General features: G+C 35.0%; 1 protein-coding gene across 1 annotated transcript; it reads left to right on the top strand.

Moving 5' to 3' along the window:
- Positions 1-322: 322 nt before the first annotated feature.
- Positions 323-2,730, top strand: LOC115455842 (clavesin-2). The gene has a single exon (XM_030184584.2). It carries the CDS (start codon positions 485-487, stop codon positions 1,475-1,477), a length of 993 nt encoding a protein of 330 aa, XP_030040444.1. The 5' UTR covers positions 323-484; the 3' UTR covers positions 1,478-2,730.
- Positions 2,731-15,540: the final 12,810 nt, after the last annotated feature.

The raw sequence follows: 15,540 nt of genomic DNA, 5'->3' as shown, positions 1-15,540 counted from the left end.
TATAAATTGTCTACTGATCGTACTTAGGATAATTTCGAATAATAGGTTCCGCAATTAAACTCCAGGTGGTCATGCTATTTATAAATTGCATGTATTGATGTACAATTTGAAATGAGTCATAATCCATAAATTTAGATTTAAAACATAGATGGACTAAATTATGATTCATATTTTAATTTTATTCTGTGTACCTGTTATCGAATAGTGATAAAATGTAGAAACGATTATGAAATCGTTATAAATATATGAATATTTATCTCCTTGCGTCGCGTTGATAGTATTTGTAGATCACGTAGTCGGCAAGTTAGCTCGGTATAGTGATTGGCGGATGTAAACGAAGCATTTTACGGTTTAATGAACGGGCGGCGATGGCGGCGGCGCGCGGCGCGAGCACTCTGCGCAGTCGGCATCGAGCTCCAAGCGGCGCGCGCGCAACTACGCGTTACGACAGTGAAAGGCCGCATGACTCACACCAAAACCAGTCATGACCGAGTACGCTGAATACGACTGGAAACTGCATCAAATGCAAAATGAGCGGCTTTGCGAGGCGGCCAGGAAGCGGCTCACGGATGGCGACAGACAGCGCGCCCTCGTCGCACTCAAAGACACTGTGGATTCCAGTCTCAACCTCGCCCTACGTGACAAAAGTCGATGTCAAGACGACAATTTTTTGCGGCGGTTTCTATACGCGAGGAAACACGATGTGCAACAAAGTTTTGAACTATTAGTGCGTTATCATCAGCATCGACGCGAACATCCGGAACTGTGGGCGACAGCAGATGGCGGCGTGCTGCGCGCGCTTGCCGATGGCCTTCCCGGCGTGCTGGCCGAACGGGACAGGCGCGGCCGCTGCGTGCTGCTCATGTTCGCCTCCAACTGGGTCCCACACGCCTGTCCCCTGCTCTCTGTCTTCCGAGCCCTACTGCTCACTGTGGAACGCACTCTTGAAAATGTACAAAATCAAGCAAACGGTTATGTGATTATCGTCGATTGGACTGAATTTACTTTTAAACAATCATGCAGTTTACAAGCTAAGGTGCTAAAAATGATGATCGACTGTCTACAAGACTGTATGCCGATTCGGTTTAAGAGCATACATTTCATCGGTCAACCTTGGTACGTGGAGACCGCGCTTGCAGTTATAAAACCTTATTTAAAAGCAAAAACGAGAGAGCGCATAGTGCTACATGGAAACAATTTATCAACATTGCATGATGCTTTACCGCTTGATATACTGCCCGCGGAATTGGGGGGAGAAGGACCATCGTACAACTCGGAACGTTGGCTACAAGAGTTCTGCCGAAGTGAAAACATTAACCCCGCTCCGGTGACACCGGTTACGACAGCTGCATCCGACGATAACGATCTACCTTCAGCGAAACTAGACAAAGCTTACAAACAAAAGGATAACGCAAACTTCTCGTTTAATGGGAGCGAGAAAAGTGCGAAATCAGAGTTGTTGCGGGATAAAGACTGACCGTACCGGACGCAGTGATCGCAACGTGGTTATTATGGACAGCTCCGTCCCTGAGCACGCCACCGGAATATCGGAGCATTTTACGTGCTACGGTATGCATTTTGTGATAACGAGTGAATTGTGTTAATTTATGATCTAGAACTAGAGACTGCTTAGAGTAGTGTAAACAGCTTGTTAGAAACGTTAGGGATATAATGAAGTACACATTAAGGGCTGAAGTGCATTTATAAGGCCTCGGGCTACCGGCTAGGGTGACGACTTACTGTACTGTCGATATCTGCGGGCATTCAATTAAAGTCAGGCATAATGGGAGGCGATAAGGTCGGCGCATCCTCTGCGTCCGGCGGGCAAAAGGTAACGGTGCTCAGCTCTCGTTTCGAAGCATCTGTATGGATCATGGTCGCACACGATGCAACTAGCTCCATCTGTATTCACTTCGCATATTCATTGTACATTTACAAATGAACTTTGATTAACCAGTACTTGTAAATTAAAAATATCTCAATTATTATAAGACTCTCATAGTTACTCCTAAGTCGTTAGGTTTGTAGATAGACGCTTTAATCATGTGAGGCTTACAGCGCATTTACCTATTATGTTTAAGTCTATGTTTGCAAAATATTCGTTTCTGATGCGTTTATTATAATAATAAGTGTCCATTGTTGGAGTAAGTGGCGAGATGGCATGTGTGTCTGTGAGCGTGTGTGACGAGTGACGACAGCGCAGTATTAAGTTATTACATATTAGTAAAATATGTGCTAGCTAAAAATAAACATAGAGACATGAACTCGTTTTTGTACCGTCCATATGCATGTTTATTATCTATTATTCTCTTGCTAATCAATTCATTTTGCTCTCTCGTATCTACTTATTTATTTCATTACTTTAAGACTCAGTCTGCTTGTATAATTATAATCTAGGTGTACATAATTTAAAATGGTTATTTTATGATTATTATATTGCTTGACCAGTTTCTATCACATTTGTGAATTGTAATATTGTGACTGAAACGTTTAGAATTGATATTATTGAAATAAATATATATAAAAAAAAAACTCTAAAATTGCTGTCTTTACCTATGCATTTATGCTTTCCAAAAATAACTTACGGATTTCAAGTTGAGTCACGAACTAGCAATGAGTTAACTAAATAAAGAGCTTGTTGTTTGGAAAAATAATCATTTGTCATGATGTATCTAATAGCAATAATCAGTTATAGAACATGACTTACGAAATAAACTATAACAACACAAAGTGCTAATTCATTTCCGAATCATTGTGATGTTTGGAAAACCTCAGCCGCAAACTTATTATAGGTATTTTATTTATAACCTGTTTATTAATAATGACATTTGGTATGATTCTGAGGTATGATTCATTAATGATATAATACCTATTTGGGAGCTTGCATATATTTTTTAATCAGGATTTTTGTCGAACACAAACCTTAACGCGCAAAGAACTTGTCACAAATTAGCAACCTTCTTGTACCTAGTTTATAATAAAGAATGAATCCGATTACCTATAGCGTAATCTTAAGAATTCTACGTAATCTTAGTCTACCAATAAAAAACTATAGGCTTAGATTATATAGTCCCTGCTAAAAAGCATTGTACTTTTTTTGTCTAAAATGCTAAAATTGTTTTATGAAGTCTATACTTCTATACTGGTCTATACCAGAACTTTAACAAGTTAACCAAGTCCATCGCGTGACACACGATAAAAATAAATAAATATAATGTTAAACCTAAACCAAATAGTTTTAAAAAATAAAGAAATGTCCATTGTTATAAGTTATAGCTTCGAACTATATTACAGTTAAAATATGAACTTTGAAGCGTCATGTTAGCAAAGGCGTATTATAATAAGGTTCTACACAAGTACATACGGCATATATGTTCCTGTTTAATATTATCTATGGCGTAAATAGACAACGTTTATGGTGTGTAGACAATGGGCAGTGAACCGAGCGACGCACGCACGCACCGCGGCGATGCGAGTCACGTGGCGCTTCCGTCCTCCACCGCAACGGAAGGAAGGTTGCTACACACTCTAATTATCACCTAATAATATATTGATTTAACCGGCAATAGCCTAGTTGGAATTGGAACGGGCTATCGAGACGAATGTCCGCAGGTTCAAAACGCAACGCACGCGCTTCTGACTTTTTTGCTTTGATTTTTAAACAAATTTTGACCCGTTGGACATTGTTTTCTGTTCCGCTAGTATGAAAGACCTTTCCAAGAATAAGCGTTCTATTGTGTACTCTTCCGAGAAAAAAGTCTATAAGTCCAAGACGTGGCCGAACCTAAACATCTGCATTAACTTCCCATTGAATGGTAAAAAAAAATAGTAAGACATTTAGACACGGTAGAGTCAGGTTGTAGACATAATAAGTACAGCATGAATATGATGAATGAATACGATCAGGGTAGTAGGTACCACTGTTTCGTTGAAATCTAACGGCCAACCTGAAGTAGCACCATGTTGCGTATCGCTATGAGTGTGACTTCTGCGGACTATGAATTCGATCTCGATTAATCTCGATTAATTTAATTCAAGGCTGGCAGAACCTTCCTTATTCTTCTGATATAGTGCATAATTATAAGCGTTCGTGATCACTAAATACAGGTGACCAAAGTTATTCGTTTCCTAGTCTTTGTTATAAAAGTATTTCTAAGGGCCTTTAGGAGCATTTTAACTAAGTACAGGATAAACATAAATCTAATCTTAATAATATATTGGTAAGATAAGAATTTTACTATATTGTACAATGATACAGTCCATTCTAATTTGCTTAGGATTATAAATATAATAATAATAATGATTATGTTTTAACTGTGTGTAAATAATCCATAATGATTCATACAGAGAAAGTAGGCGTCTAATCAATTTTACTAAGAATTGAATTGAAGTCGCTTCCACTACGTGATTCCTGGTAATGACATTGTCCTTAATTTCTTTATTTTCCAATGGTGAAATAATTATGATCCTCTTACGTTGACATAAGCTTAGTATAAAGACTGTTAAATAGCTTCGTAACTTTTGTATAAGGGTAAAGTTACCATCCTTATCTCTTATAGACTGTAGTTTAAAATAGTTTTCAATTTGAGAAATAGTTTACGTTTTCTAATATATTTGTTTTTCTTAATTTCGCCTTGAAGAAATATAATGATTTCTCAGGAAAGTAGTTGACACATTAACACATCATAAATCCACAACTTCAAAGTTGCAATGACATTCGTCACAATTACAATGGAAGTTACCTACAGTTTTATACCAACTCTATATTTTGTCACACGGAGAAATGTTTTCGTGAATAAAACGTTCGGTTTCAAGATGGCGTAAACCAGTTTTTCTATCGGTCGTTAAATGTTTTAATCAGTCTTAAATCAATATATTTACATAATTATGGAAACGATGCAATAAAGTTCTTTTAGTCAACATAAGGAATGTCTCTAGACGCTCGCTCTAATTGGTAAGGTGGTACACATTGCTTGTGATTCATACGGGGAAAGTTGGCCTGTAGTCTATTTATTACTTACGATGTTAGTTACGGCCTATATTGATGGTCTTACAAATAACAAGGTTTTCTTTAACATAACCGCAAATTGATGATCATCTATTGCTAAAATCACTACCTACTTGAAAACTTGCTATAAAATTACTTATTATTAATTAGGTTATAATTTGTTTTATTATAATAATAAAGTCACCATAGTGAACACTATCGATTATCTGGTGTACATTACATAAAATAAGTTGACATAATTTTGGCGAACCTTAAAGGAAGCAACGACTAACGGTGGCCAATATTGTACATATTTAAACTTAACTTCGCTTAAGATCAAAATTAAAGCAGTTTCAAAAACAATATCTATTTATATTAATTAATAATTACTTCCTTTTTTCACATTTCCATTTACAGAGACTTCATTTCTGCGTCTTAGTCAAGGAATCAAGATTTCAAAGAATATAACCATTCTCATCAGTTCGAATTAGAACATTACTTTAATCTACTTTAACAACTTTTATGATAAAACGATTTATACTCAGAAAGTAACATGAGCTTCATTAGTGGTGCAGTTGAATAGAGATTTCTTAGAACCAACCGTGTATCTACTTGATATCTGTCATGTTGGCGTCTCGTTTTTGTATCCAGGCTGGGATATTCTATGATATTTTATGTATAGACTTGTGTATTCGCTTTCTAAAAATATAACATGAATTTCTTGGGTACAAAAATTTTTTATTGTTTTTAGCAATCTCTTAAAAATGTTGCATATAAATTGTTACTTCCAAAACATATTTTGGAAGTTAATATGTTTTATTTATACTTAAAATGTTTATAACTACTTATATAGGTAAGTCTTTTCTTACTAATATTATAACGAATCTAGTGGAATCATCCAGTGGATTTTTTCTTTTCGTTTATTCAAATGATAATGATTTCTTTGAGATACACAGAAACTAGTTTTAAGTTTGTAACGTTTATATCCATTTATAATCCGTGGAACGTATTTTTAAATCCAAATCTTGATAACACAACTCAAGGTTTCAACACGAGAAACGATATCTAGAGATAACATTACATTATCTCAGTGGAATGGATGAGATCTGTATGTATAAATGGCAAATTATCCAAAATCTTTATTTAAATTTATCACACATTATTTTAAAAGCACCATTTGTATATAACGTCAATTTTTTTCCTGGACCATAGCACTGGGTGAGATAAAAGCGCTACTATGGATATCACACCAGGAAAAAAAATGTAAGAAAACCTTAACTAAAACTTTCTATAACAATTTCGAAGGTATATGAAGCCTTCCAAGTCCAACCTGTACTATGTCAACGTGATGGACTAAACTCTCAATCCTATGAGCGGCAAAGGAGGCTTGGGTCCAGCAGTGGGACAGTTGCAGGGCTGGTATTATTACTATTATTATAACAGAGATCCGCCAACCCGCTTTAGGGCAGTGTAATAAACGACCAGACTTAAAAAAATGGAAAATAATTTTATACAGGTTATCTTTGGTATTTGCATATGCTAACGAAGTATTTATGTATGAATATTGTATTGTTGTAGCCATTGTTTGTCAAGGTAAGCTTGTAAAGTATCCACAGGTAAACTATTAGTCATAATATATTCTTACTTTCAAACGAGTTTATGAAATCACCATTACTTATTCAATTTTGTTTTGGAGTTTAGTCACCTTGAAACCTTCTCTCTATCTGACGATCCCACAGCTACGCTGTAGGGCTATAATTTTTATTAATCGCTTCTATTCGCCCGGTCCTCTACAACTTTTGGAATAAGAACTTGTTATATTTGCAACGGATTTGGTGATAGACAGGCACACTAATAACGGCTACTTCAATGTTTCTACAGATGAATCCACGGTCATTAACTATAATCGGTGATGACGTAAAATACATTTCTGGCACTGTCTATTGTTGGTGCCCATATTACTACTTTAGGTGTACATTATTATAGACTTTCTGTAGATCAAATGTAATCGCCAATACCTGATCTAACATTCACTGTCTTGTTTGGTGGGCCTACTGGCGCCAAAGACTGAAATACCGTGGTAGACATAATAGAACACTGGGCTGTCCCGTATTCGTAAATTATAAACTCACGTGGGTCAGCACTTGCTAAGTTTCAGTCGCATCCTGGTCACCAAATGAACTTTCATTTGGTTTCAGGATGCGACTGAATAAGTTACTAAAAAGACACACATCATAACTTGAACTGAAAATTGCATGAAGCAAATCTCCTCTTTCCCTCTGCCTTTACAAAACAATTTGATAAACGTTGCGGTTGCATACACATTCGAATCCTGCGATCTTCGATTTACGAGGGAGAGAGAGAGAGAGAGAGAGAATAAACATGATGGGGTTTGAGTCGGTTGGACGGTTTAAACCGGTAAGTCTTGCAGAAATCTGTGAGTGGATTTCCCTGTGTAAAAAATCAGACCGACTGGACCGAAGCCCATAGTATACCCTGCCACGTGATCAAGAAGGCACATCTAATTTTACGCTATGCACCAAAACTGATTATAATAATAAATAGCTATGCAGAATCTTTTTGATATTTTAATGATTATGTGACTATATAGTCGCTAATATATCAATTAATAAAAAGTTTTGTGTTTGAAAGATACTTTCACGCGTTATTATTTGTTAAGAGTAGGTACGTTCGAAATTGGCAACATGCCATTATAAGTTTTATATACATTTACAGTAATTACTTGTGCAATAAACGAGTAACGTATTTCTTAACGCGTCACGTTACACATACTAATACACAGTAAATTGCTTTTTGGTAATGAAGATAAAACAAAACGTTATTTAATAATCTTTCATAATGCCTATAATGATTGCTGGAGGGCAAAGTTTGAGTCAAATTAGTGTTACTTTTAAATAAGTAATTCTGCAAACAATGAGAGGAAATATAGATACGTTTTAGGCTTAATTTAATCTTTATAGGTAATCTATTTAAATCCCTTTTTGTCCTGCTCTGAGTAAGGTCATACGTTGCTCTACCTGTTGGTTGGTATTCGTTATTATTTTCGTCTTATTATAACAATACACATTTGTTAATTTTATTCATAAAATATTTAATTTTGCTTTAGTTTTCAAAATATCTTTTTTTGATTAGCATTCAGTGTTTTTTTCCCGTTGGACTATTTCTTTCATCATACAGGTCATGTCATGACCAAAGCTAATCTGTAATTACTTACCCGTCGTCGCCAACTCATTAATCATGAATTGTCACCCCTTCATTTTGCAAAAAACATGTGCTGGAGTAAAATGGAGGTTAGGAGTGTGCCGTCGTGACTTTCACTCGAGCGGAGCCGCGAGCAAAAACCTGTTTAAAACGTAATTGATCTTTATGAAAAATATTCTTCTTGCTATTTATTATGAGAGGACGCATCTGCCCATGCTTAGATACCTAAGCATGCAGGGGCGGCTGCGGTCGCAGACTAGACACTTCAACGTCAGAGGATGCCCGCAGCCGTCCCTAATGCGCCGAAGAGGGCCACCGCGGAGTTTTAGCTGGTAGGCCGTGCATAGGTTAAGTTGTATATAGGGTTAGGGACTCGGCCCGGCGGTCGCCCGAAGGTCACCATCAAATCCGGGCGGCTCAACGCCGGACCGTAAGGCACGGTTACCCCAGCATAACTGCTCAGTCGCCCCCACGAAGGCTGGGCGGTAGTAATAAGGCACTTTCTCCGCGAAAACAAAAAAAAGATACCTAAGCATGGCGGTGATAACATAATAATACATACGTCGTCCACCTGCTTGGTGCGTGTTTCTGGCTGTAATGTTAAAACTGTATAATATCCAAGTTTATAAGGCTCTAGTAGCAATGAAGGGAGATTAAAGTCACTCTTATTTTTATTGTTGAGTAGGTATGGATTGCTGTGAAATAACCATTCGTAAAGATTTAATTTGTTAAGACAGATTAAAAAAGGGATAATATAAAAAATATCTGGAATGTTCACATTAGTACCGAGGTACCTACTAGTAGTATAATACTTACCACACCCATACATCTTCGAGCTCTCGTCCGTAAACAAATAAATAACCTTATTGTTTCGAGTTTCATCATCCGAAACAAAGCGTGGTCTTTTGTATGAAACAAAGAAACCTATAAATGGGGCAGCCATTTAAATATTCATAACGTTAGTATTATATTCTATTACGAAAAGTGATTATAATTAACTAAAAATTAAAGGATATTAGGAAGTTAATAGGTATCTTGACTGTATTGTAAAATATTAACCACGGGACATGTAACATTTTTATTTCCAACATGTATTATTTTATTTTTCAGTGTAATTAATACATATTATATTAACTAGGTTACCGAAGAAATTAAATCGTACAGGATTTAATATAAGGCTAAGGTAATTAAGTTAAAAACTACGTAGTTAATAAAGGAAGTTATGCATTCTAGGAACATTTTTTTTTTCATAATTATGTATATTCTGATATATCATAAAAGATATCAGAATAAAGGACACTTGATCTTTATGCAGCTATGGTTTGTTTTCGTGGAATTTATTTGTAACAATACAGCTGTTGGACTTGGTTGCTACATGCATGTTATCAATTGAAAGCAATTCGGATGAGCATTGTCTTTGTATTCTGCATGTTTATCGAGATAATTCATTAACCTTTTAAATACAAATTAAACATTGGTCGGTAAATGAATTTAATTACAATAAGATAGTGCTTCCTAGAATATCGCATCTATCTAAAAATAATTTTAATAGCTATTTTATTAGTATAGACTATAGATGTTTTTATATAGGTATAAGAATCCACATACTTAGTTATGATGTAAAACAAAGTTTGGTGATTATATTTTTGTAATCGGATGAAAATTAATTTGAAAAATTCAAATTAATTTTCATCCGTTGCAAAAAGAATATTATGTACGTTTGAATGATGATTTTTATTACAAGCAATTTACATAATAATGTTATATAGATTTAAATTTATTAAATTATTCAGATAAATTTGGTCTCAAAATATATTATCATGTTTTAAATAAAGCAGATAAACCTTTGTAATTTGAAGAGGTAGTAGAATAGGGGAAAAACTTTGGTTTGTTATCTATAGTTACCTACATATAAATGAACTTAATATCTAGATTTCACAATATAAACACGTAGCTATAGACCATACGTGTGATTAGAATTATCACAAGTGTATATACAGCATTATATATCTATGCCAACAGAAAAAAATCACCCATAAACAAGGCCAATTACCAATTACGTAGTTTGAGTACACTGGTCAGGTGGATTAAACAAAGATATGGAAATATTATCCATGGGGTATGAAATGGAAAGTATTATATATTTCTTATTTACATTTGAAATGTAGTATGTTAGTGCTAAAAGGAAATTATTTTATCCTGCTAACATTTGTAGAGGCGTGGCCATATAAAAATATCATGACTCAAAGATTGGAATGGCACAAAATGAACAAAAAACACTCGTTATGGCCCTCATCTTGGACACAAAGCTTACAAATACGCTAACTACAGTCACCAGGTGTCGATCGGCCGCGCGGTGTCGAGTTTCAAAACACCCTTTGCGCTCGACCCGGAAGTAGCCTGTCGCGTGATATTTCACAAGAATTTCTTGTTTCTAGAAACCGAGGATGACAACATGCATTGTATTAAAATGCATTTACTTCATACACCACGATTTCTGTCACCTGTTGCTTAATGTAAACATGTTCTACAGCCTCATCCAAAACGCACCTGGCGTGCTTATTTAAATTTCGTGTTAATAAACAATGTTTCCGAACTATAAATATAAAACTTTTAAACCAAGAAGTAATTTTAGTAAAGGGGTATTTAATTATTGCTTTGTTATGCTAAAAAGCGGAGAGGTAATAAGTTTTGAATCCATGTAATTAGTTAACGGTGCATACTCGATAGTACCGTTGGTGGTGTGCAAAATGTTGTGCGCTGGCAAGTCTCAGTGCGGTTTAGATCACATGCCACTAGTTACCGCAGATCTGGCGCGACGAAGATACAATTTCATATATATATATATATATATATATATAAATATATATCTATTAGCCCTGCATAATAATGTTATGTGCTATTGTACTTATAAAAATAAAGTACGTATGCCTTTTTTGGCTAAGGTATTCGTTATTTGAACATATAACTTTGGTAGCACATTTATTATTCGAAAACCTTTTTAATATTAATATAATTTCAAAACCAATGTTCAATGATCACCTCATTAGGTGGTAGCGTACCTACTTGGGCTACAACCCATAGATTTTGTGTCTGAATCTAAGATAAGGCAAAAATAAATGAAGTGGGATTTTCCATTACAGTAAACACACCTGTTTCGATATGATAATAGACTTGTTGAATATCCCCTATCACATTACGCGATGTGAGGTTGACGAAGGGTAAATTATTACAAATATACTGATAAAGTGTAGTCTTCATAAATAAATATTTTTAATTAACGATTATTGCACTTAGTGCGTTGCAACTCACAAGTACCAAAGTTATAGTTAAAACGCGACTTCATACTTTATATGGTATACGGTACGATTGTACTGATAGGGTTTTGTACGTTTCACTTTGCTAAATATTAAACAATGGTGACATGTGTGTGTGTTACACCGCTGCCTACCCCTGAAAAAGGGATAAAAAGAGTGATACTATGTTTTTTTTTATATTTAATTTTTGATTAGTATAATTGGTTGACTCATTGTTTAACCTAGTAGTTGGATCGATGAGCGATTCAACGTTGGAACTTGGCGTGCAACTTGATTGTTGTCCCAACTCCCGCCTTCCTTATATGGAACGGATGACTTCAAACTCTGTAACGATGGAATCGATTAAAACAAAAAGTCATTAAACCTGATCGGTGTGCTCAAAATGTTGAGTAAGCTTGCCGAAACGATAAACAAAAACGATGAATCAGCGACAAAAACAATTATTATATTATAATGCAACCGCATGTAACTCCTTGTTTATTGTTGGAATATTAATGTAATTGTACCTTTAAACTTTAATGTGATTGTATAAGCTGAGAATTATTTAGCTTTATAAAATTAAATAAATTGATTGTGGGATATTATTATGTACCTTATACATATTAATAAAAAAAAAATGTATTTAGGTAGGTACAAATTTATATAATATATTAAGTCTATTATTAAATTGAAGTTAGCAATAAACTACGTTATATAAATTACATACGGTACTTCGGCGTCCCAGTATTGCAGAGGTAAAAGTTTTTTTACAAAGTACTTTAGACTTATTTAAGCAAAGCAATTAGCAAACGCTCTTAAGCATTAATTCTATACATTTACCTACGCGGCTCTAGTTTAACGGCCGGGAATATACGAAGAAGTACGAAAAAAATCTTTAAAAAAAAATAGTTTAATTCTTTTTGAGAAATTATAATTCCTATCAAAATATTCCTTAATAAATCATCTAAATAATAATACCAACACTGGTTGCAAAAAAAGTGCTCTGTACTCTAGGTTAAAGTGAAATAAATTAAATTAATAAGTACATTTAACGTGTTAAATATTTATTTTTATTACCTTTGTCCCAATATGGCTTAGTCCTGTACTGCCTTTTTCTTTCCTACATTATAATAATATAGATCATTGTAGAGATTAACGTTTTAAATAAAAGATACATCTATAAGTATTCTATTTTTATTAGAAGGCTAATTCCGTACAAGATATTACTTAGGTATACAAATTTGTGTTTTGATGCATAACAGTAATCCGCAGTATGTTCTAAATTCAAATGTTTTATTAACAACTAGCTTTTGCCCGCGGCTCCGCCCGCGTTATAAAGTTTTTCAGGCTAAAGATTTCCGTTATAAAAGTAGTAGTTTCCCGGGAGCCTAAGTTCTTCCCAGGGTCTTAAACTGTCTCCATACCAAATTTCATCTTAATACGTTGGGTAGTTTTTGAGTTTAACACGTTTAGGCAGACGGATGCAGCGGGGGACTTTGTTTTATAATATATTTTTTAGAACTTTTTAAGAGGAACAATCCCGTCATACATCATTGTTGCATAACTTTAACCGTTTACGCAGCGCACGCAACGGACGCTCTCAAAACTAATAAATTGTCCCCGTTTTATTGCAACATGTTTCATTACTGCTCCGCTCCTATTGGTCATAGCGTGATGTTATATAACTAAGAGCACTCCACAAACAAAGGGCTATCCAACGCAAAAATATTTTTTTCAATTTGGACCGGTAGTTTCTGAGATTAGCTTTTACTGCTCCGCTCCTATTGGGTATAGCGTGATGATATATAGCCTATAGCGCTCCACGAACAAAGGGCTATCCAACGCAAAAGATTTTTTCAGTTTAGGCCGGTAGTTCCTGAGATTAGCCATTACTGCTCCGCTCCTAATGGGTATAGCGTGATGATATATATATATAGCCTATAGCACTCCACGAACAAAGGGCTATCCAACGCAAAAAGAATTTTTCAGTTTGGACCGGTATTTCCCGAGATTAGCTATTACTGCTCCGCTCCTATTCGGTATAGCGTGATGATATATAGACTATAGCACTCCACGAACAAATGGCTATCCAACGCAAAAAGATTTTTTCAGTTTGGATCGGTATTTCCTGAGATTGGCCATTACTGCTCCGCTCCTATTGGGTATAGCGTGATGATATATAGCCTATAGCACTCCACAAACAAAGGGCTATCCAACGCAAAAAGAATTTTTCAGTTTGGACCGGTAGTTCCTGAGATTAGCGCGTTCAAACAAACAAACAAACAAACAAACTCTTCAGCTTTATATAATAGTATAGATTAGTGATTTTTAAGTGCTTGTCATAGAGTAAGTAACATACTACGTAAGAGTTCTTTTAGTGGAGTCAAAGATTTTTAATATGCATATTATAAAACCAAGTATAACTTTAAATAACCCAGCTTACAATTTTTGTTTATTTATCTCTATTTCATTCTTTTGGGTATATTATTATGAAGTATCAATAAAAATAAAGCATTTTATGGTTACTCTTAGCGACGCCAATATTGCATAAATCTTAGATTCAATAAATTGAGCTTATCGTCCATCGGCTGTGCTGCAATGGTACTGTGCGTGTTCTCTTCGTCGATCCAACTCGCTACGATTAATTTCTAATAGACGCATTTCTTCGGAAAATCTATAGGTGCGGATTTTCCCGTTCCCACCCAACTCGCACAGACTACTATTATAGATGCTACGCATCCAACTCGTCCTGCCTCAGCTAAGAGACGCTGTCCATTGTAATACAAATAAGATTGGATAGTGGATTGTCTATGGGTTGCTATGGACTTTCAAACGATGTTATCTACACTTGGTATGTCAATCCGTACGACTGTCGCATCATGTATGGCAAGTTCATAACTGACTCAGCGAGGTCGGTAGAAAAAAAAGAATTTGATTAAAAATTAAATGATTACAAAATGTAATCGGGATTACCATAAATATTACTCGGTTAATTCCCAAAATTCGACGTACGATTACAGCTACGTTATTACATTTTATAATTCGATTAACAATTATATTTTTATAATTAGTAATTGGTTATTTTTTGTTTACGATTACTCTTATTTCCTGTGTAAATATATATTTTGGGAAGGTGAAAAAAAATTAACATATCTATATATATAAAAATGAATCCCTATTTCCCTTAGTCACGCTATCACGCGTGAAAGGCTGGACCGATTTCACTTTTTTTTGTGTTTGTTATTGTCAGGAGAAGGTTCTTACGAAAGAAAAAAATGAAAAAATACGCGGAAAATTAGAAAATACAAGAAAACTTAACGAAAATATTAATTTTATATAACTGTCAATTGTTTGAAATAACTGTCAGCGACTGACAGAATGCGCGCTGCAAATTCATAGGGACAACGTCTGTCGGGTCCTCAGGTCGGGTCAAAATGTAGTGATTACATTCTCTTTGGTCGGGTCAACTAGTCGTACGTAAAATACAACATGCACTTCAAATTTTCATTTTATTAGTAAAATTTTTAACATCATTATTAGAGATTTTACGATTCGATTTAGCGTGATTCAATTCTTCTCTGTAATAATGATATCGCTTATTATTAAATAGTAATAACTTTATCTACGTTGGAATAAATTGGTAAATTATCCTCTATATCCTAATAATAAGGGGGTTACCCCCTTATTCATAGACGTGATTTATCTAAGGATGGAGCATTGATGTGATAACAAGTCTGTTTCTCAGCTTTGTTTATCTGACAGCTTGCTGTTTGCTAAGCTTTGTTTATCTGACAGCCAACTAGATTTAAGTTGTATCTCAATATTAGCTAATCACAACTGCCGTATATCTACGTACTGCGAAGGCTGCCACACCGTCAGCACTGAGAAACAAACTTGTTATCACAGCGAAGATAGAGCTTAGATAAATAACATCTATGAATAAGGGGGTTAAAATCAATGATGTTTTACAAATGGACGCGTCATAGACTAACAAAATTGCACATAAAAACAGCGCAGTATTAATTTGCAGTAGTC

This window comes from Manduca sexta, chromosome 10, assembly GCF_014839805.1.
Source record: "Manduca sexta isolate Smith_Timp_Sample1 chromosome 10, JHU_Msex_v1.0, whole genome shotgun sequence".
Taxonomy (NCBI): Eukaryota; Metazoa; Arthropoda; class Insecta; order Lepidoptera; family Sphingidae; genus Manduca; species Manduca sexta.
The sequence above is the reverse complement of the archived record's forward strand: the minus strand, read 5'-3'. Positions and strand labels throughout refer to the sequence as shown.